Below are 24,904 nucleotides of genomic sequence, written 5' to 3' on the forward strand. Positions count from 1 at the left end.
GGTGAGGCGTCGGGGATATCGTCAATAAAGTGGACAAGTCGTTATTTGGCAAAGTATGATATTATCTAATTAATTTCTAGCAAAATTGATCAATAGATTTCCGTGTAACTTTTCATTGTATTTTATCTTAAAATGCAAGAAAGAAAAATGAGAGAAAGAACTTATTTAGTGGTGTACAACCGGTAATGTCGGTTAAAAAATATTCGTCTAAAATTATTTCGTATTTTTGTTTTTGCCTTTATTTACCCACAGTTCTCCGTTGGAAACATTGCGATGGCTGCTCCAGAAATGTCAGCTCTGCTGAAAAGGAGCAAAAGAAGCGTCGCCGTGCATATGAAAACAGAATGTTCAAAACAGCATGAACCACAAAAATTAACAGATTTATTAGATCACCTTCTGAATCCAGAGAAGCCGATAGATGACTTTGAAACTTTAGATTGGTGCCGTTGGTTGATATCAGGGGGGAGCACCTTTGAGGAATTCACAAAAACAGGTGCCTGTTTCCTTGCCAGTTTCTTGCCAGTCTGTTGGCACATTGTCATAATGCATGTCTGGCATGCAGCAACAATAAGCAGGTTTCCATGCTGTAAAGAATTAGTGAGAACTAAGCGTATATGTATTTGTTTCCTTGTCAAAATCTTTCTCACTTCTTATCAAGTTTATGTGGGCACTGGCTTATCCTGGCAGAGCCAATGGTTTTGTTACATGATGGGTGATGAATCATGTGACTTTCATATATTTAATTGAATTCCTGAGCTTGATTCGAAAATATTTGTACCTTGTGTAAACGTATGTTACAAAAATTTTAATTCAGTAAGTTTTAATAAATTATATTTTCTTCTTTTATTTTCAGTAAGACAATATGATAATGCAGTGACATGTGGTCTAGTTTGGACAGCCAACTTTGTGGCATACAGATGTCGCACATGTGGTCTTTCGCCTTGCATGTCACTATGTGCTGACTGTTTTCAAGCCGGTAACCATGAAGGACATGACTTTAATATGTTTCGAAGTCAGGCAGGTGGAGCCTGCGACTGTGGAGATGTCAGTGTTATGAATGCAAGCGGGTAAGGTGTATTAAAAGAAGTTGTTATACAAGCACTTCTGACAATTTTTGTGCTTGTCAATGAAATTCTTATCAGTGATTTTCACCTAAATAATAGAGGCCTATAAAACTTAAAAGGCCTCTTCCCAATTGATGGTAATTTTCTTAAGAATCATGCAGTTTTCCAAAAAATCTGAACTTTCACCAGCCTTTTAAAGTCCAAATTAGCAAATTTAGCGATAATTCTTCCCAAAATCAAGAGAAAAAAATGATTTTCAAAATTTATTTTTGTTTAGATTTTGCCCAAGACATGGGCCAGAAAGACAGAAAACCCAACCTCACACACCAGGTGATTTACTATCAGTTGCTGAAACTATGATGCCAAGGGTATTCTTGAGACTTCTGTACCATCTAAGAGATAATTCTAAACCTGGTAAGAATTCTAGCTTCCATTAACCCTTACTGTGTTAAATTTTTATGGTATTTTTTATTGGTATATTCACTGATCAATTATTCAGGAAGGAATAGCATTGTTATGATAAAGTTAGTTTACTTGTGATAGCATGTCAGTGATTCCACGTATTTTTATGTTAAAAATGATGTACATATGAGCACCTGAGATATTTTATTACTTTTAATTAAGCAGGAACTATGCATCTTACAGAAAAAAACTTCAAAATTAATGTGTCAGTAGGACACTGATGCCCCTGTATTCTTTTGTTTTGTCAGTTTACAAATGGGTTTCTCTATGTCCCACAAAGTAGTGAGGGACATAAAAAAGAATAAACAAAATAAATAAAAGTTGTACTTGCAGAGTCAGTGGACACATATTCAGTGGCAATGCAGGATGCAGAACAGTTCCTTACGTTTTTACACGGCCTGAGTGATATGGGAGCCGCCATGCGTAGAGTGATGGCAAACGCTTTAACCAAACCAGAATTATATGCTCAACTTACAGCAGGTGAGGGGTCCTTCTCTGTTTAATAATGATTTTTGAAATACTGGAATTTTAATAGTAAGGATGACCAGTTTATATCCAGAGGTTATATGGGTTTGGGAATCAAGCCTTACTGCCTAGACAAATAATGCAAAAAAGTTTTATCTTTTAAAGGTGTCCCATTAAAGTTTCAAAAAAAAAAAAAAAAAAAAATACTGATATGCCATAAAGTAAAGCCATTCTTTGCTTCTTTAGGGACTTTTCTTCTTATGTTATAGTGACTAAGTATTCTGAATGAAAGTAAAAATACCACTTTTATGTTTACATTTCGGTACCTTAATCACGAGTTATTTCACATTCATTGCTATTATCATCATTCAAGTGATGTGCATCTTACATGTTCTCAATCTGTTATTAAACATGTTTTGCTTTTCCTACAGAAAGAAGAAATTCTCAGTTTTAATAACTTAATATTCACCTTTAAACTCTATTAGTAAACACTCTTTGTTGCATGTGATAAAATAAAAAATGACCTTTTCAAAATCAAAACTCAGAAAAACTAAAATTTTAAGACGAAAACCAAGCAACATAGTTGAAAATAAGACACCTGTGTTATTCAAAGAGAAAATTGATTAAAGGCCCATTATATCCAAGAAATGCTTTTTTTGTGTTCTGTTTTAGTTTCTAAAAGATTACTTATTAGCCAATTAGCTACACCATCTTTTGTTTCTGTTGGTAATTAGGGCAGTTATAGTGAATTAGCACTCGTATTTTGTATGGAAGTCAAAATACTACTTTCTTTACATTTTGCTACTTTTATCAGAAATAATTTCACATTAGGCACTAATTTCTTCAAGAGGTTAGCATCTAAATTGCTATTAAACCATTATATCAACGTTATGAAGGTAATGTATGCTCTTTTTAAAGAATGAAGAATTTATTCATTTCTGAGGCATTATGTACCTATAGATATTTTGTATTAATTTTCAGTATCTGAAAGTCCAGGAGAATCAAAATGGTACTATGTCAGGAGTAAAGCTAACTACGATACAGCCGTAGGGTCACTTATCTATCCTCACGGTTTCGCAGATTACGAAGGTCTGTTTATTTTTACAATACACTGAGCACCGCCTCCGTGGTCGAGGGGTTAGAGTCGTTGACTTCTAATCCAGTTCTAATCCAGTTACCTCTCTGGCGTGGGTTCGATCCCCGGGAGATGCTACAGAGGAAGGTAGTCTAGTACTGGTGTAACTATCCAGGAACGATGGTTAGGAAACTAGCCGCCTAAATGACTGAAATACTGTTGGGGAAAAGGCATAAAATGAAACAAACAAACAAACAATACACTGAGAAAAATTACTTCAAGGGTATTTTCTATCCACCTCTGTGTAATTCAGTGTAGAACAGAGTAATATATTTATGACATCAAAGAATTTAAAGATATACTATGCTCAAATTTGATGTTTGAAAATATTGATAATTGCTACACAATCTCTTTGTAAATATAAAATAAACATGTTTTGACCTAATTAAAGTAGATATGCCATGTTTTAAACTTAACATAATTATTATATGTGGACAAAATATGAATATATAATGTCATTAAAAAACTGGCAGTTTTTTTAAGAAAAGACCAAATCTACTTGACCAGTAATAAGGAATACAGCTTCCCATACATAGTTTATACATTCTTTTATTCAAATTAAACATATTCAGTAAGAATTTTATGGATTTCAATACATTTGTGCAATAAAAATATTTTACCCAAAGATGAGCATAGTATATCTTTAATTATAACATCTGGTGAAATGGTTTAGGAACATGAGAATATGAGTATATAGGAACATAACTATAACTGCTAAATCATAGCTCCTCTTTATGATGATAATTTGAAAGATTGTATTGTGAACTTTACAAATGTTTTTTTATGCGTAATCTTTATTCTTGTTCAACTATGAATTTAACAATATATTGATATTTGAGCCGTGTCATGACAAAACCAACATAGTGGGTTTGCGACCAGCATGGATCCAGACAAGCCTGCACATCCGCGCAGTCTGATCAGGATCCATGTTGTTCGCTAACAGTTTCTCTACTTGTTATAGGGTTTGTAAGCGAACAGCATGGATCCCGATCAGACTGCGCGGATGCGCAGACTGGTCTAGATCCATGCTGGTCGCAAATCCGTTATGTTGGTTTTGTCATGACGCGGCTCATTTATTTATATGTTTTGTTGTGTTTTCAGACATGCCAGGGCTAAATCAAAAATTGGTGCACACAACCTTGTTGGAGGAGTTGGTATTTTGGACAGTCAAGTTTGAATTCCCACAGAAAATTGTGACTTTACTTCTTAGTCTTCTACCAGACTTGAGTTACAAGGTCTGTATTACACAATACATTTTATTCATTTGTATGTCTTATGTGGTCCAGCCCTGATGGTGGTCTTATGTGGTCCAGCCCTGATGGTGGTCTTATGTGGTCCAGCCCTGATGGTGGTCTTAATTGAGGGCTTTTACTGTATAACTGTAAAACAAAAGTTAAACTGTATCATGAAAAGTTAAGTTAAGTTTCCTGTTAAATCTTAAAGTAATCAATGTCAATCAAATGTAATCATAAGTTCTGACTGAATTTAAGCTGTAATTGATTAATTACAATTAGTAAATAATAAATTTTGGGCAAGGTAATCAAAAACATGATGATTATAGTGTAATTATGCAATTGATTAAAAAATCAATGATTGCTAGGAACGATTACCCCAGGTCTGGATGTCCCTTTTTGCAGGAACTAAAAGTATATAGCCTTTGGATGCCTTTTTAAGTAAAGTGTACAATGAAACATGCATAGGTTTATGTGTTTGTGAAGAGTCAAGCTAGAACGTTGGCTTATATGATGATGGTGTTACTGTGTGGCTGAAGTTAACAGCTGGCTGGCATCTGTGCTAAGTGGTTAATTTGTTTGACTAGTAATCTAAGGATTGCTGGCCGCATGGGTTCAAAGCCTGCCAGTGGCAAGCCTTTGTTTTCCTTTTAAGCAAGGACGTTACTTTAATAACATTGAAGTGACTTTGATACTGAACATCTATAGACAATTTAAAATGTATTTATTTACAGGAAGCTTTTACCCGTGCATTTATCCAGCACTACAGTAGAATATCTCGTGTTCTGGTCAACGCTCTAGACCGTCAGACTGTCGCCAACCGTGTTGTACATATCAGTGTACAATTATTTAGTAACGAGAGTTTAGCGTGTCAGATGGTGAAGGAGTACAACCTGCTGTATATTCTCATTCTTAGCCTTAATCATATGATAGAGGGAATACTCACAGAAAGTACTTTACAAGGTTAGTCAGTACATTTGAAAATCAGTATATTTTTCAAGCTCAGTCAGTACATTTCAAGATCATTTAATACATTTCAAGGTCAGTCAGCACATTTCAAGGTCAGTCAATACATTGCAAGACATTCAATACATTTCATGACCATTCAATACATTTCAAGGTCAGTCAACAAATTTCAAGTTCTGTCAGCACATTTCAAGGTCAGTCAATACATTGCAAGACATTCAATACATTTCAAGGTCAGTCATTATATTTCAAGGTCGGTCAGTACATTTCATGGTCACTACATTTCAAGGATCATCAGTACTGCTACTTTTCAAGCCCAGTGAGTCATTTTCAGATTGTAAATTTCCATGTCAGTTGGTCAATTACAATGTTAGTTGATACTTAAAAGTATTAGTCAGTGTATTTGATTGTTTATACATTGTCAGACATAAAACAGAATGTTATATATAATACACTAGAGCCCCGTTATAGCCCTCATGTTGCCTTGGGGTCCATGATCTCATAATGCTCATCGTATAATTACCACGAAATTATTACATTACCCCACCTACTGCCAAATCTTATAACGCAACTGCAATGTACTAATACCTTGAATATAATTTGAAAGCGATATTGTACAGCTGTTTAATTTTTCATAAGATGAATAATTAGTCTAGATTAAAATGTGTGTGAATATATCAATCTATAATATGGATCATTATAAACGTCAAAAATTAAACATCACGGAAAAAAATAAAACAACAGAAAAAACAGTAGTTAATTATAAATATGTTATTGTATTTGGTTTTTGTGTAGATGCTCAACAGAACTTCCACATGGTAGTAGATTGTAGTCATGAAGCTATGAAGGAACATTGTTACTGGCCAATCATCAGTGACCTGATCAATTTACTGTCACATAAAGAGATAGCGCATCAATTTCTCTCCGACAGTAAACTCGTCTCCATGTGGCTGGAACTCTTGTCATACTTTCAAGGTATGTACCTGTTTTGTTTTGATAACACGTTATGTGAAAGTAATAAGTATACCATTTCAGTGCATTTTAACCTGAACTTTATGAAAAAATATTGTGATTATCCTATCATCCTACTCAACTCAACCATTAGATTTGACATCTGCATAATTTTGATTAAAGTTGTATGTGCAACTTCTTGTACATAATCTTACTTTATCACACGTGTTTGAAATCATATTAACAGGCCACTGTCTAAGGCCTAGAGTCATGCAGGATGTAGATAGGGCTGTCATTGAATATCGCAATATCGATATATCATTGATATTCATTAAATATATTTATTACACATATTAAATGTTTTTCATTGTATCTACTGTTGATATATTAATATATCAGAGATATTTGTCTCTCGATATATCAATACAAAATTTTCGATCAATGACAGTTCTAGATGTAGAGGGTTTTTTGTTTGCTTTGCACATTAGATAAAAAAATAATTCATAGTGAGAACATCAGATGAAAATGTAAAAGCTGATGTTAATGAGTGAGGGATAATTTGATCTTATATACAAAACAAACACATTTTCTATTTATTTCATGCTTTGAATGGGGTTTTAAGTTATTATTATACAAAAAAAAAGTAGTTATTCACTTGCATAAAAATTCCAGTGTCTATTCTAGGACGCGCGATTGCGCGATTCACGCTAGTATTTCACAGATCGCGCACAATTCAAAATCATGTGCATGAAAATCGCGCATCTATAAAAAAGTTAATAAAACCGTAAAACTTCCATCCCGCATTATATTTGGTTGTTTTGTTTACATTTACACCGAAAACCGAAGGGAGGTAACTGTAAGCTAATTATAATAATTTAGTACTGTATGGTACTGGTTACGTGAGTTGACGGAAATTAACGGAATGTTCCGTATCGACCGGAACTAGTGTGCTAAGTCTGACAGTTGGGCGCCATTTTAGTGTAGTAAATAATCAAGAAAAATGAAGCAATTCCTAGCTTGGCTACGATCTAGACGTGAAAGATAGTTTGATTATTTGTATTGCCAATCTCTTTATAATCAATCGTGGCAGTTCTGTAATAATTTGTTTTAGTTTAAAAATTAAGGGGGGACAACTTCTGCTGCCTTAAATAAATATTATCGTTTTAATTATTTCATCGGTTGAACGCCTCAGTGTAAACTTAATGTAGACGATTTAACATTGGCAGTTTATATTGGCACCCTTTGATTTTGAAAATCGCCCCCTTTTTTGAAATAGAGGGGGGGAAATCACCCCTATTTTTCAATTCCTAGAATAGACACTGTAGAAATATGTAATAAGTGATTAGTTATCGAGTAAAGTGAATTAAGTAGACTGCCTGCTTAGATATGACAAAACCTGTGCTGAAAACTGAGTAAAAACAGACAAACATACTGTTGGGGAAAGCGTAAAATGAAAAACAAAAAAAATTGTATATATTTTTAGGTATGAACTTGAATCAACGAGAGCTTCACCAGCATGTGGAATTCGAACCAGACACCTACTATGCAGCATTTTCGGCTGAATTAGAAATTGCAGCTTCCCCAATGTGGAGTCTGATATCACATTTAAGAAATCAGGTATATTCTACATTTAATTTCAGTTTGCCTCAATGGCTAAAGGTTCAATTTGCTGATGTCCAGTAACTGCCCTTCTATTGCTTTGATTTGATGAATGTTAATGGGACAGTTAGAATCGTCCTGAGGTGGTTGGTAAAATGCAATAGGAATGTCGTTTTGACATATGTTTACACATGAATGAAACAAAGGGAATGCACAGAGACAAGGGCATTTGAGGTGTATGTTTAGTGTAAAGTTGAAAAGTGGGCATATGGTCTTGAAGATTTTTTTTTTATACATTGTACTTGGTAAGTTATCATTCAATAATAGATCAAAGTTTCAAGGGTGCAAGATTTTTGGTCAAAAGTAGTCATGCAGGCTTAAAGTAACCACCACTTAGTTAAAAATGTAATTTTGATGAAATCATAGATTATTATTATAAAGTATATATGAATATAGAGGGGAAAATATAACACTTTCTATTATATTATATACTAGTACATAAATATTACAGGACACAATAACTCTGACAAAGACAATGATACAGGTGTGTCAAGATACTCTACAGGACTGGTTTGATGCTATCTGCTGTAAGGAATCAACAAATGTAAGTTTGTTAATGAGAAAGATTTGGGTTTTTAGTGATTTTTGTTGTATGTTGAGATATGTTTGGTGAGATGTTTGTAAAAGTTATAGAGTTTTAAGCAGGAATTATTAATTATGGATATAATGTATGCAGCATGAAATGTTTCAGGAATTCTGGCTTGCACAGAATATTAAGAGCTTGAATGACTTTGTACTGAAGACAGTATATCTTGGCAACATTTGCCCTTTCAGCACTTTGTAACAAAGAAGTAGGCAATCACTTAAGATAAAACTAGTTACTTCACTCATTTGGGAGTGGGTCAAGGAACTTTTTTATCCAGAATAAAGCTGAATTGGCAAAAGAATATATCTGAACAAAAAGGAAATTATTCTGTGACAATTGGTTTCGGACATTCAGTCTACACTCTTGATTCCAGCAGGATAAATAGTTGGTCACTTGAGGAAAATAAGTAATTACTGGTTAGGAACTTAGGAAAGCAAGTTAGTAGGGCCAACAGTTGAGAGATGACCAAAAATGTGTTGAAATTCAGCAATTCTGTGAAACTAAAAATCAGCTGAACTTAATTATAAGCATGCTTTCTGTACTGTACATAGCTAATGAATGATGATAAATATTTACATTATTTATATTATACCTGCAGGGAGAGGAACAGGTTCGTCTGTGTTACCTTTGCATGTATGACTTGAATATCTTATTTGCATAAGTAACCTCCTCTCTCTTTCCTCACTCAGGTAGATGGTTGCTCTTGATCATATTTTGGATTATGAAATTTCTGTTGTTCCACAAATCTTAAAGGCTAAGAGCAATTAATTTATGTAACATCTTAAGCAGACATAGGTTAACACCATAATATACAGTTTACAGGGCCGGCAAAATCTGATTTTGACTTATTTGTCCGTTTCAATATGAAGCATTTTTTAACTTGTCCGAATGATATTTACATAGTTAATTCTTAAAAATTTTCACTTGTCCGTACAGGCTGTGTGACAACCTTGGCAGTACGGACAATTGATTTTGCCAACCCTGGTTTATATAAACTTTTACATTGTTGCATTCTTCAAGCATTAATTTTATTGTTTTTAAAATTCTTAATTTTTCCTACCATGTACTAAATCCTACTTTTTCCTTTTTTTGACAGGCATGTTTTGATTGATAAGTAATTAGATGTTTTGTTGTCTAGAAGCTTTCAGTCTTAGAAGATCATTTCGTATTTTATTACTTTAATTTTCTGCAAAATCATGATTATTTGTTTGACACTAATTTTCCTAAATTAGTCATTCCACAGATATGCAGTTTTAAATTGAAATTTGAGTCGCGTCATGGCAAAACCATCATGATAATGGGTTTGCGGCCAGCATGGATCCAGACCAGCCTGCGCATCTGTGCAGTCTGATCAGGGCCATGCTGTTCGCTGTCAGTTTCTCTTCTGGTAATAGGGTTGGTAAGCGAACAGCATGGATCCTGATCAGACTGCGCGGATGCGCAGGCTGGTCTGGATCCATGCTGGTCGCAAACCCATTATGTTAGTTTTGTCATGACGCGGCTCATTCTATTTTGTCTGTTGTCCAGGAAAGATGGTTTGGTGGACTGACTGCTGAGATATGACAAAAAAATGTGGTGAAATTGATGTAAAACCCAGACAAAACAAAACTAGATTCTATATTTAAAGTGTATTGTGTGTTCAATTTGTTAAATTAATGTTGTGAAGAAGTTTCTTTTAAAAATTGCTAGAATTATTTGTAAAAATAATACTGTAGCTAATTTTTTGAATATTTGCTTTGTAATATATTTCAGCCTAATCCCCTTCAGTTGACCTTCCACCTGCCGTTGCATCGTTACCTAGCAACGTTTATGGTACAAGCAGTTCAGTATCAGAAACAGGATCTGTTGTCGATCATACCCCCGGAGAGAATGCTCAAAAGTTTACTCACACATCTACTGCAGATACAAGTATGTAAAACTTAACTTGTTTGTCCGTTTGACTTGCTTTAAGAATAAATTTTCATTATGTTGCATGCAATAAAACCTTTGTTTATTTTTCTAAAATTTCTACTAACCTGAACCTAAATTATAAATGTTTTTGTTAAATTAATGTAGACCACTTAATTATTTGCAAAAACTTCCTGTTTTCACGCAATGGCATGTGGCCTTGTTTCCTAAATGACCTTGTTTCTCAAGATCATTTTTTCCCAGGTTTGGAAGTTTGCTTCCTCTTAAATGAAGGTCCTATGGAAGGGGAGAAAAATATTCAGTGTAGGTTTTTTTTTAATTTTTCATCTATGTAAAAGGTTTTGTATATTTTAAGGTTGCTACAACAGAAGTATTCTGTAATATGTGGGTACGGAATGGTATGCAGATTAAAGGGCAAGCCATGACATACGTACAGTGTCATTTCTGTTACTCTATGGTAGACGCTGATATCTATCTCATGCAGGTAAGGCAGTTTCCTCTCATGATGCTTGGCTGAGTGGTAATGGTTATTGCCTTAAAACCACTTGTTCCTCACCGATGTGGGTTCAAATCCCGCCAGGGACTTTGTATTCTTTCATGTGAGAAAGCTAGCTGACAGAACAATACTGGCTCTACTCTGGAGCCTGATCATGCCTGAAAGAATGCATGTGGGGGCAACTTAGGACTCTGCCAGTATAGCTGGAAAGTTGCCATATGATCATCATAACGTTGGTGTCACTTGAAACCTAACAAAACAAACAGTGTTACACAGTATTAAGAAAGTAATGTATCACAACAATGAAATTAAACGCTTATCAAAACATATATTCAAACACTATCAGAAATTTTTCTATGTAAACAAAGAAGGCCCGAAGCGTGCATTATTCTACAACAATGCACTCACCATTCTTATTATCTCCCTGTGTATTTTCACATTGAGGGCGCCATTTTGTTTGAAAAATCTGATAAATAAAAAACATTTTTTGTCGAATTTTGTTGTGAAAACTATCTAGAATGAAAGAAAATGGTCTAACTAAGAAAATAAATCCGAACACCAATATCTGTAATTCAGTCGTTAACGCTGTACAGACGTTTAAAGTGTTGTTTACGTGACGTCACAATGTAGCGCCAAACAGCACATGCAAAACAATCATATCAAGTACGCTATTTGAATGTCGCAAACAAGTTAAGTTTTACATTTATTTTACTTTTAATAATTTGTATTTTGCTTGAAAAATTATAGAGTGAAATAAAATAAACAAACAAAGGTTTATCAACGTTTTCAAAATTCGTTATTCTCAAAATGTTTCTACACACGGTAGATTTAACAACAGTTTTTTTTTCAACCCACTGGAACAGCCTTTAAAGAACGTTTCTATTGGAAACTCTGAGGCGAAAACAAATTTAACCACCAAACATAAAGTCCAACTTTATAATAATGATTATATTTTTCTTGACGTGTTAGAATGGAAATAGATATTATTTCTTTGTGCTTTATTGTATAATAATGCACGTTTTTCGTTCAAATGCTTTGTTATTAATCACTCAGGCCTATCGGCCTTCGTGATTATATTACTACGCATTTGAACTCAAACCGTGCATAATTCTACAACAATGCACTCAGAATTGATATCTATTTCCTAAACAAATTGAATAGGAGCATGCATTGGCCTTCATGGCTGAGTAGTCAAGATCATTGACATAGAATCATTTGACCACCATCTGTTGTGGGCTTGAATCCTACCAGAGAGTAAGGAATTCTTGCTTGATCCAGTAAAGTATTGGATGGTTGGATAATAGGTCTCGAATATCAGCGTGTGTCTAAGATAATGTAAAAAGGTACAGCTTTTCTAGAGGTCAAGTTATGTTAATATACAACCTTTAAATGTTTGCGTGAATTAAAATCCATCAAAAAATGACATTTTAAAATATTGATTGAATTTGCAGGTGTGTGCAAGTAAATTGGATCCTGACTACTTTGTACAGGCTGTTCTTGATAGGTAGGTATTATATGTTTGATGAAAAGGTAGCCATTGTGAAAAATATCAAATCAGATTGAACAAAATGTTTATGTAATTGTATAATCATTTATACATATCTGTTGACATAGAAGATAAAAGATTAGAATACAGAATTGTGTCAGGCATGTGTTTAGATATTATTTGTAGTTGATGTTTCTTCATTGTGTTGAGACAAGACTGAAAATGCCATTAACGTCTCACTGTTTGATATAGTGAAGTTGTTTGGTTTTGTTTTATAGAAAACACGTTAATGCTTAGAAAGAATCTAGGAACACTTTCAAGGCAGTGACGCACAAGAATATTACTTGAAAAATGTTATGCATTAATCAGTTTTTCTTCAAATTACTGTTGAACAGTTTTAATTTTGCATATATGTCTATATGAAAACTCCAAAAAACGTCTTTAAGACAGTCTTAAAGTTGAATTAGGAATTATTGACAAAGTTTGTGTCATGAGTTACTTCACTTTGTAAAATAAATTGTGGTATCATAACCTTCAGTTAAATGAGGTTAACAAAATCTGTGTTACGAAAGCTTTCATATCGTGGATTTTGTAAAATATATATTAAAATAAAGTTTTTTACACTTTATTGAAATTTGCTTGCATAAATTGTGTAATTATTGACTTAACTGAATTTTAGGTTTCACATCAGTGACTGGATGTCGTTTGACCCGAACCCTAGTGCACGCAGTTACAAGATGGAGAAAGAACAGGAGCTTTCTATGGTAGAAGGAGCACTGCAGTTCTTCACCATGTTGCTTCATGTTCGAACTTACCTTGGTAAGTTAAACCAGTTCTTGACATTGAAATTAAATTTATACATGAAATTATCTTGCCATATGTTGAATTTTAGAACTCTCCATTGTAATTTCAAGAGGTGTTTATATATCTAGAAGATGAAATTTAATCAGTGAACGGTATAGAGTCTAGTCAGACAGCCTGAAGAGGCTCGGACCTTGGCTACTAGGCCACATGATTGACTGCTGCTCAACCAAGGGTTTGAGAGTTTAATACCTACTTGTGGTCTTTACAATGTCTCCTTCCCTGACACCAGTTTTGTGTAGTGAATTACACAAAAACAAATGTACATATAGGTATAGTGCAAATGGGTTGGGCTACAAGTTATTACAACATTAGCAACAGCCCTTCCCACAAAGTCTAACTTTTATGATATATATTTTCTGGACAGTTTCATATGAATAGTTACAAGTTATGCTTTACCATCATTTGACGGCACAGATTTGCAGGTTGATCTTGGTCACATGGCTTGAATCAGTTGCTATCAGCAAACTGAGGTTCAAATAAACATTAAAATAAGCTATGAGAAATTTCTGTATTAAAGGGATGACAGATAAAGAACTTACACGCCTGGAGATGTGTACATTATTGTTTGTCAATGACCGACAGCACAGTCAGTTGATGGACTTGATGCCGGAGAAGTCCGGTATGACGGGGCATGGTAAAGATCTGTTTGAACCCACCCTGAAAGATGTGGCAAACCACAAAGCACCAAACTTTGAACCTGGAGCTGGCCTTCAGCAGGGGTCATACCAGCCAAAAGGTAAACATTTTTATTATGCCCCGCCAAAAATGGCTGGGGCATATAGTGTTACCCTGTTCCGTCCTTCCCTCATCATCTGTTTCGGTTCATTATCTAAGTAACGATTGTACATATTTAACTCAAATTTAAATATGGATATGTCATAAGAATACACTGGTCAAGTTTGAATTTGGTCATGGTTTGATGATAGCTGACAGAGTTATCCCTCTTGAACTTTGAAAAAAAATCAGAATTTTTTAGTTTCCATTCATTATCTACCTAATGCTTGTACACATTCAACTCGAATTTGACATATAAATAATCTTAGGAATAAGCAATTCAAGTTTAAATTATAGATACATCTTAGGAATAAGCAGTTCAAGTTTGAATTTGGTCATGGTTCAATGATTTTGGACAAAGTTATCTCTCTTGAATGTTGGAAAAATTTTGAAATATCAGTTTCAGCACTCATACTTTTGTGGAAATGTATGTAGCCATTATTTTTGGACTACAAATATGCATATGCAATTTACAAAAGGTTAACAACTGAATAGTGTCAGTGCCTTGAACTTTGTATAAAAATTTTACAAATTGCGCGGCTGGTCTGGATCCATGCTGGTTGCAAACCCATTATGTTGGTTTTGTTATGTTTCACGGCTCATATAGTTTTTGTGATTTAAATTAATAGATGAGATTTGGGAGCAAGAGTTTGATCCAGTAACATGTGTTATTGAGGGCTGTGTTATAAGAATGATTTCCAGTCAGCATGGAAGATACACCGAATTGTAAGTAGTTCTTAGTAGTGAAAAAAGATCCTGTTTTTTAACTGATAAAAGTAAAATCAAAGTTTGATCTTATAGTATAAAAACATATTCTGTGTAAGCATTATGTCTAGCAAACTCACTAGAAAAGATATTTAATTACAATGCTTTTCGGTTGTTTAATAGAAAATGTATCATGAATATAAAAAAATGATATTTCACTGTATGAAACAGTGGATAAATCAAATTTGATATTTTCATGTTTTGAATTTTAAGCCTGTTACATTTTGCTTCAGTGATATAACCAGCGTGGCACAGTACTGGAAACCAATTTAATGAGTGTGATGTCACAAATGACGTCATGTTGTATTATTATTTGGCATGCTTTTCACTTAATATTAGGTTAAAATGACTTTTTAAAAATGTTTCTTAAGTAGGGATTATACTGTATGTTGAATGTTAAACTGTTATCAATTAATTACTTTATTAAAATGAATCCCCCCTTCTTTGAACTAATCCTTCTTTGGCTAATTGAAAGATTGTCATGGTCTAAGAAGGCTTAATCCCACGACCTGTGGAGGTCGTGGGCTGAGATGGCCAGACTTTAACTGCTAGGCCATCATAAGTACATTTGTAATCAATCATCTATGCCTTGCTGAATTTGACTGAAAGTGATTTATGAATATTTCAGTTTAAGGAAGAAGAGGAATTTTAAGGGGAAAAGTCAGCCATGGCCGCCATTTAAACCACCAGGGGAGGTGCTAGAGTGTTACCGGTCCATGTATAGAATACTACACTGTAAAACACTACATTCTTTACTGTTTACAGTCTTACAAAAGGTATTTTGCTCTTTGATATTTACCTTTTCAATCAGTATTAGCTAGAAAGTCTGCATATCCATGCAGTGAAATCAAGCTCTGACCCCACTGCTTTTGACTGCTCTGGTTGGTTCTACGATATTGAACTCCCTTAAACTACTTATGGCCTTCAAATTAAAAGCAGAGCTTTGCAACACAATTCATTACAGTTAGAAGTAGAATTTCAAAATTTGAAAATTTTGTTATGAAAATATAAAGTTGTACTTCAAACAATGAAAAATGCTCTTAATTTTGTTACCAAAAATAATAAATAAAATAAAAGTGAGAAAGTTAACATGAGATTTAAATTAACATTTACTATTTGTCCGTACTTTAAATTTGGACAAGACATTCATGGTTTTTAGGGAAAATTTCAAAAAAATATACAGACTGTATAGTGAACTGTTAAGACCATGATCAAAACGTCTCCCGGCCTGATCTTGGTCTGTACTGCCTCCACTCGGTAGCCTGGGTTCCAGTCAAAAGCCTAATTCCAGCTAGCTTAGAAGCTACTAAAAGGTTGATCATTTATTATAAGTGTTAACCTTAGTAATCAGGATTTTAATTTTAAAGATGTGTTTGTGTTTTTGTTTTTTCAGACATTGAAGGATGCCACCATACCAGAGAGTATTAGTTATTATGCCATACATTTGTTAGAACTAGCTGTTACTGTCCCAAATCCAGGCAATCATAGGAGGGTAGGTTTTACTTTTGTTCACAATTCTTTTTGTTACTGAAATTATCAAGTTTTGCGAAGATCATGAACTTGTTTGTTTAAGTGCATAAATCTGCCGCCCATAGTTAACAGAATAATTCCCTGAAGTTTGGAAACAGAATAATTCCAAAATACCTGTGTTTGTATATTTTATTAAGACTGAATGATGCATGCAAGAAATCATTGCTAAATGGTTAAAATTCTACTTAAAATTGTTGCAAAATATTTTGTTTTGGAAAATTTTATTCTATTTATCTATAACATTGATGTGTGTTGAAAAACAGAGACATACTATGTTACAACGTATTTGAGAATGGAAACAGGATGATTTTACTGTTTATAGATTTCATTAATATATATTTCATTCATTATAGATTTATACCAAATAACATATGCACCCTTCTTTATAAAGTGATGCATAGGGTTGATTTCAAGCATTTTGTAGGGTTTTCTCAACTTTTCTGTTTTATGATTCATTGTCAGTTCTCACTTAGGCTAGAGGCAGATTGGCAGTCTTTTACCTCATACCTTGGCAGTGTTTTGTTATTTTGAATATGTTAAAGTTGCACCAAGGGGAGTATGCAATTGTGTCACCAATTCATGGTTTATAGCTAAAATCTAGTCCTTAAAATGTTTAGTTAAATCAGTCTTAAGCATTAAAAATGAATATCATTTACAGACAGAACTACATACATGTGTAAATTATATAAAAATTAATATATCTGTAATTCTTCACATTATTCAAATGTGTTACAAGCTTCAATAGTTCTGATACTGTTATATTAGATGAAGCCGTCACAAGCGTCCGTCCCAGATAGAAACTACAAGGAATGGTTCTCAGGTAGCGATATCTTCCACAATATAAGGGAGACAATCAGAGATGTGGAGATACCTCTACTACACATGAATCTAGAGCAAGAAGGACCGATGTCCATGACGATTGATACGTCGTTTGAGGAAATGTTTCAGTTAGCGCCTAGTGTGCTTGCAGGTTTTGTTTTGTTAAGCATTTATTTCATTTATGATACTATTATTGGATACTGGAAACAATTAAGTAAATTGAAACAGATTAGCTTATGGAATATTAATGATATTTATTATTCTGCGAAAAATACTTTTATAGGACAAAGAGTAATGCACAAATGGACAACTAGGGCTTTTCGTTACTATGAAGATTCAAAAGTTAATAATGACGTTGACAGTAGTTTTAATGTATTGAAAAAGCATGGAATAAATTTTAACTTGTTAACTTATTTAAATCAGTTGTTCCGGGAAAATGCTTTATATGGGCTAGAGGAAATGTTTAAATGGTAAATCTTAGCACTTTCAGCCATTAAGAAATTTTGAAAGTTGAGTTTGGTTATATTATACATTGAAGAAAACAACACAAAAAAAACCCCCAGAATAGTCATATGATATCATGTCATTGTCCTCATTTTTCATACTCAAATTTCTAGATTTTAATTTTTTAGATTTTCTAGATTTTTTTTTTTCGCATTATCTATTGTTGCAGGTCCGAGTGGTCCTATCACAGCAGCTCACTCAGGTCAGATACCTACAATACTCTCCACCATGCACTCCAGCACTGCCGGCACCCAGACAAACCTGCTCACTGTACATCCGTCCACCAGTTCTGCCTTACCCAAGTTTGACTCTCGAGGCATCAGCACGGAAGCACCGAAAACACAACATATACCAGTGAATGAAAGCTTATTAACAATACTATTCAAACTTCATGCCAAGATGGCAGGAAAAGGTAACCTATACATCCCAGCTAGTGTGTCAGCTAAAACATCTCAAGATACCAGTGTCGGTGATGGGGCACATTTTATAAATCGTTTGTTGGATAAGCTATGTACAAAGAATAGAGATTGTGCCAGGGCAGTAGAAGATCTTTACAACTCCCAGCGACCTAAAGAAGGAGCAATTCCTAAGAAAGGAAAGGCAACTGATCCTGAATCTAGGTAAACTTGAATCCTTTAAACATTATTCATAATGATAGATTGACATTGCCAACAATATAGATCCCTTTCAGCTTATATTTGGGTGCATTCTGAATTAATGTTAAGGTGCAGTCATATTTTAATCTTATAGGACTTAATGTAATATATAATATACTTAGTTGTTTATATTGGGCCATATAACAAGTATAAAATATTTAGTTATATACTGGATTAATGTAATGTTATAGAACCTTATATGTGCCATTTACTCATTCTAGGAGAAGAAAGGCAAGAGAACGCCAGCAAAAACTGATGGAGGACTTTGCTAATAAACAGAAAGCATTTATGAAGCAAGCTATGGACACAGGAGGTTTGTGTGTAATATTTTTATTCCTCCACTACTTAGGGGGTGGTGGGGCATGTAGATTTGCACTTGTCCTTTCGTTCGACTAAAGTACAAGGAGGCATAGTAGTAAAGGTGTCTGCCTCTCAGGTTTGAACCCTTCTTGAGTCATAACCATGTTTCCTCACGATTATTGGTTAGTTCCAGTAATCATACTCCAGAATGGTTCAATCAATCTATCAGATTTTCCTCACAATCAAGCTTATATAAATATTTTATGCTGAAAGAAATCTTTATCATAGTTGTTTAAAGCAATCTTTTCAATGTGTTGCGGCTTGGTCGAGTGTTCAACGCGTTGGACTAGTAATCTAAGGATTGCTGACCGTGTGGGTTCAAACCCTGTCTGGGGCAAGCCCTTGTTTCCTTGAGCAAGAAACTTTACATTCACTGCTTAGTACTGGTTGGTTCCAGGAACGGATTCGAGAGTGTTTCAATAAGCTTAAAGCTTCCAACACAACCAAACTAGAATAAATTTGTTTAAACTAAAACTAATGTTTTATATCAGATGGTGTAGATGCGGGACCATCGAGAAGTTCCGAGTCATTTGATGATATGTCGGAGGAGATGGAGCAGGAGGAAAGTTACGATTGTGTTATATGTAATCAGAGTACCCCGTCCACCGGTGACAGACCCATTGGTCTTGTTGTCTTCCTACAGTCGTCCAGTGGTAAGCAACAGTTTTGTTCACAATAATTGTCTTAAAATGGGTATATATACATATATATATATATATGTGATATGATCTTGTTAATCAATTTTTAGCTCACCTGTCACAAAGTGACAGGGTGAGCTTTTGTGATCGCTTTTCGTCCGGCGTCCAGCGTCCGTCCGTCCGTAAACTTTTGCTTTAAATGACATCTCCTCTTAAACCACTGTGCCAATTTCATCCAAACTTCACAGGAATGTTCCTTTGGTGGTCACCTTTAAAAATTATTCAAAGAATTTAATTCCATGCAGAACTCTGGTTGCCATGGCAACCAAAAGAAAAAACTTTAAATATCTTCTTTTAAAAAACCATAAGAGCTAGAGCTTAGATATTTGGCATGAAACATCTTCTAGTGAGTGTCTACCAAGTTTGTTCAAATAAAAGCCCTGGGGTCAAAATTGGCCCGCCCCTGGGAGTCATTGATTTTCCCGATATGCATATAGTAAAAACTTAAAAAAAACTTCTTTTAAAAAACCGTTAGAGCTAGGGCTAAGATATTAAGCATGAAACATTTTCTAGTGAGTGTCTACCAAGTTTGTTCAAATTAAAGCCCTGGGGTCAAAAATTGGCCCCGCCCCGGGGGTCATTGATTTTCCCGATATGCATATAGTAAAAACTTAAAAAAAACTTCTTTTAAAAAACCGTTAGAGCTAGGGCTAAGATATTAAGCATGAAACATTTTCTAGTGAGTGTCTACCAAGTTTGTTCAAATTAAAGCCAAAAATTGGCCCCGCCCCGGGGGTCATTGATTTTCCCTATATGCATATAGTAAAAACTTAAAAAATCTTCTTTTAAAGAACCATAAGAGCTAGATCTTAGATATTTGGCATGAAATTCTTCTAGTGAATGTCTACCAATTTTGTTCAAATTAAAGCCCTGGGGTCAAAATTGACCCTGCCCCAGGGGGTCATAGATTTTCCCTATATGCATATAGTAAAAACTTAAAAATCTTCTTTTAAAGAACCCAAAGAGCTAGAGCTAAGATATTTAGCATTAAACATCTTCTAATGAGTGTCTACCAAGTTTGTTTCAAATAAAAGCTCTGGGGTCAAAATTGGCCCCGCCCAGGGGGTCATTGATTTTCCCTATATGCATATAGTAAAAACTTAAAAAATGTTCTTTTAAAGAACTGTAAAAGCTAGAGCTTAGATATTTAGCATGAAACATGTTCTAATGGGTGTCTACCAAGTATGTTCAAATAAAAGCCCTGGGGTCACAACTGGCCCTGCCCGGGGGGGGGGGGGGTCATTGATTTTCCTTATATGTGTAAAGCAAAAACTTAAAAATCTTCTTTGGAAAAACCCAAATAGCTAGAGTTTAGATATTAAGCATGAAACATCTTTTAGTAAATATCTACAAAGTTTGTTCAAATAAACACCCGGGGGTCAAAACTGGCCCTGCCCCAGGGGTGACATTGTTTTTAACTATATGTGTATAGTAAAAACTTTAAAATCTTCTTTTAAAAAAGCCAATGAGCTAGAACTTAGATGTTTAGCATGAAACATCTTCTTATGGGTGTCTACCAAGTCTGTTCAAATAAACAAATAAAAGCCCTTGGGTAAAAATTGGCCCGGGGGTGGGGGGCCTATATACAGGTGAGCGACCTCAGGGCCATCATGGCCCTCTTGTTTAATATTGTCAGTTTCTTACTACCTCAGTCTTATTTGTAATGTATATGCGTAAATGTGTATGTGTAAAGATTGATTATTCTTCATTCTAGCTATTTTTATGCCTCCGCCATAAAATGGCTGGGGCATATAGAGTTAGCCCCTCTGTCATTCTGTCCTGTCATAATCTCGGCTGCAAATATGCAAAATGCGAATCGCAAAAGGTCAGCACTGAACCCTTTCATGGTCTTGAACTTTGTATAAAAATGGTTTGTGTTAACATTGAATAGTTGAGGGCTTTTAAATTAGAATGAAAATAATAGTTTGTGCAAAACAAATTTGAAACTAATAAGTATTATATCATTCGAAATTTTGGCTGCATGCGAGGGTATCCGTGGTGTGACAACACATTTCTAGTTTATGATAACAACAATTCATGTGATCATCACTTCTAAACCTTGCCCCTCAACTTATCAAGTTATGTTGATATTTCATTCTTGTGCTTGAAATAATGCTGAAGGATATTTATTGCTTTACTGCACCAGTGAAGACAAAAAAGCTGTTATACGAAAAATCTGAGACAGGCTTAGATTCATAGCATAGCTTTCCATAAAAGAATAAGAAGAGACACCATTTCTTTGCCACTAAAGGTGAACAGAAAAGGCCATTTGAAAAATTGTTTAGTCAAAATTGCTTAATACTGCATCTGTGCCAAGTCTTTGACCATGAAAGAGCATGCTGACAATCTTTGAATTGTTAATGTAGTTCATATTTTACAAATTTTGGAAGCTTTAAAATTTATTGTGACACTAACTTTCTCTTATAGTATTAGGTCATAGACCACAGACAGACACACGGAAAGTTTTGACGCTGGGTGACAAAACGAGGCAGAGAATTACAACTTGCTCCAGAGTTCAAACAAAACGTCTGGAAACACTTTTCAAGCATTTCGAAGAAGTAAGCAACGTTTTTCATCAGTCCAAGATAGGTTGAACAATTAAAAGCAGCACACAGCTTGAGTCGTTAAAATATTTATGAAAAGTTAGAAAATGTTTGGAAGTTGTTCAGATGTTGTCAAGGGAAAAGATAAATTAATTAAAAGTTGCAGAAGTCATAATTCCAATAAATTACTTCTACAGATGTACTTCGAATGTGTCAAAATGAGGAAATGAGCAAAAAAAAGCTCTTGCACTGGTTATAGACCACTGATTGTTTTATTTAGTTGCCTGCTTCTGTCTAATATTCTGTATAGAGGAGATCTCTCTGAGGTCCTCCACCAGAAAAGTTAGATCTTCATATGACTTTTACAGTGTTGGTGTGATTTGCTAGTATGACTTAAAACTCAACAGTTAGTTACAAATCACAACACTATCGGAAATTTTTTCTATATAAACAAAGAAGGCCCGAAGCGTGCATTATTCCACAACAATGCACTCGCCGTTTTTATTATCTCGCTGTGTATTTTCACATTGAGGCCCTTTTGTTTGAAAAATGTGTGCAAAACAATCAAATCAAGTACGCTATTTTGATATCGCAAACAAGTTAAGTTTTACATTTATTTCACTTTTAATAATTTGTATTCCGCTTGAAACATTATAGAGTGAAATAAAATAAACAAACAAAGTTTTCAAAATTCATTATTCTCAAAATGTTTTTACACACGGCATGGTAGATTTAACGACAGTTTTTTTTCAACCCACTGGAACAGCCTTGAAAGAAAGTTTCTATTGGAAACTCTGAGGAGAAAACAAATTAAACCACGAAAAAATAAAGTCCAACTATATAATGATAATTATTCTTTTTCTTGATGTGTTACAATGGAAATTTTTTGTTCAAATGCTTTGTAATTAATCACTCAGGCCTATCGGCCTTCGTGATTATATTACTACGCATTTGAACTCAAACTGTGCATTATTCTACAACAATGCACTTAGAATTGATATCTATTTCCTAAGTATATGATGATAAAAATAGTGAATTTAGTAAAAATTTTCATATAGGCATGTAAAGTACTTCCAGTAGTATATAATTATACAATTTTATTGTTTTCAAAACACTGTTCATTCATCTGGAGGTATGCAGCTTAACAGGTGGATTTCTGGATTGCCACTTTTACTGTGCAGGAATTAATAGTTGTGTAGATTGGATAAATCAGTGCTTGAATTAAATTGATACTTTGATTATTGTGTGTTTTTTCTCACTTCATTGGGAAAAAAACCTTAATCTCTTTATTTTGGTAAAAATTATTGCTACAATTATTAATTTGAGAAGAAAAAGAACTGGTTTTTGGAAAACTGCATGATTTTTTAAGAAAATTTTCAATTTGGAAGAGGGCCTTTTATAGGCCTCTGTTGTAATAAGGAGGAAAAACATTGAAAAAAGTCATATTTTCAATGTTTTTCCTCCTTATTACAACAGAGACCTATATGTTTAAATATTGTCTGCGATCAATTGCAGTTGATTGTTCTACTGTGATTCTCATCATCATGGTGTAAAAAATTAAATGAGCCCCGTCACGACGAAACCAACATAATGGGTTTGCGACCAGCATGGATACAGACCAGCCTGCGCATCCGCGCTGCCTGATCAGGTTCCATGCTGTTCGCTATCAGTTTTTCTACTTGTAATAAAGTTGGAAAGCGAACAGCATGGATCCTGATCAGACTGCGTGGATGTGCAGGCTGAGGCTGGTCTGGATCCATGCTGGTCGCAAACCCATTATGTTGGTTTTGTCGTGACACGGCTCAAATGAATTACTTTGTACAGCTGTTTTTGTACACAGAAACTTATTATTGTCATTTCAGACTTCCTGCCAGACATCAGTCAATATTGGCTGGGAGGGTGGGGTGTTAGTACAGACATGTGGACATTACCTGCATTTAGATTGCCATACTTCTTATATTAACTCCCTGCTGGTAAGTCAATTTTTATTTCCATTAGTAAGGGGGCATATAGATTAGTACTTGTCAGTCAGTACCACTTTGGGGGTATTACTGTCTTATGGACACTTTTTAGTTTATTTATTGATTATTCCTAGATAATTTGGGTTGATAATGTTCCCCTACCCCACCCCAGCTATGTGAAAAGCATCTATGCAGCTAGTTTAAATAAGGTCAGTTGTTTTGCTCAGTTGCCATCTTGTTCCCGAAATAATGCACAGAGTGGCGGGCATCTGTGGTCTTCTTGGACCAAGACCCGAGGTAATAAGGAAATTCTCTAAGCTCAAGCTCAGATCTTGGGTATTTGATTGGTCAGAAACTCCCTGACCAATGAAAAACCTGGGATTTGAGAAAAGACTTGAGATAAGAATTTTTTATAACCTCGAGGCCTGATAAGCTTGAAAAAATTAGCTGTGTTAGTTCGACTTAAAATCAGGCAGAAAAATAGATAATCAGTGTCTGAAAATAATACTAGTATAAAATACTTATGTAATCCATCTTTCGAAATCTATATCAGATTTTACTGTTTATATTTTAGGAACAAGGAGGTCAATATAACCTGCTGGTCAGTAAGGGAGAGTACTCTTGTCCCCTATGTCTACAATTGTCTAATTCTGTGATACCTATTCTACCGGAGGAAAACAAGTACACGGTCACGAAGCCGGTTTCAAGTGACCCAAAACAGATGGTGCGAGACCTGGCCGATATGATGGTGAAACGGCCCATTACACCTGTAAGTACATGTACCTTTATTGTTCTAAAAATAGAATCAAATATAAATATAAACCATTTGACAACAACTTTACATGTTCAATATTTACTTCTGTTTCAAGATGTTCTATTAGCGAGTGCATAAAAATAGTGCTTTTAAAAAGTTGTTGTCTAGGCAGTTGAGCTTGACTAACAATAAGTATGAGTGTTAACATTTATAAATATTGTTCAAGTCCCAAATATCTCTAAAAATTCTGTTCAACCTGCCCATTT

General features: G+C 34.5%; 1 protein-coding gene across 1 annotated transcript; it reads left to right on the forward strand.

The window, feature by feature from the left end:
• Window positions 1–234: 234 nt before the first annotated feature.
• Window positions 235–24,640, forward strand: LOC132738378 (E3 ubiquitin-protein ligase ubr3-like; the record flags this gene model as incomplete). The annotated part of the gene is given in 25 exon segments (XM_060725867.1): window positions 235–493; window positions 854–1,067; window positions 1,342–1,478; window positions 1,860–2,006; window positions 2,973–3,080; window positions 4,228–4,361; window positions 5,093–5,321; window positions 6,120–6,299; window positions 7,759–7,892; window positions 8,386–8,478; window positions 10,273–10,428; window positions 10,784–10,912; window positions 12,376–12,428; window positions 13,090–13,229; window positions 13,792–14,010; window positions 14,678–14,774; window positions 15,442–15,589; window positions 16,207–16,305; window positions 17,109–17,313; window positions 17,836–18,286; window positions 18,544–18,635; window positions 19,174–19,335; window positions 21,808–21,938; window positions 23,786–23,896; window positions 24,459–24,640. Coding segments are annotated over 25 exon segments (3,971 nt in total), but the record flags the coding sequence as incomplete, so codon positions are not given.
• Between the last annotated feature and the right edge of the window lie 264 nt (window positions 24,641–24,904).

The sequence above is a fragment of the Ruditapes philippinarum genome, unplaced genomic scaffold, assembly GCF_026571515.1.
Source record: "Ruditapes philippinarum isolate M1 unplaced genomic scaffold, ASM2657151v2 ctg3986_1_1_1_1, whole genome shotgun sequence".
Classification (NCBI taxonomy): Eukaryota; Metazoa; Mollusca; class Bivalvia; order Venerida; family Veneridae; genus Ruditapes; species Ruditapes philippinarum.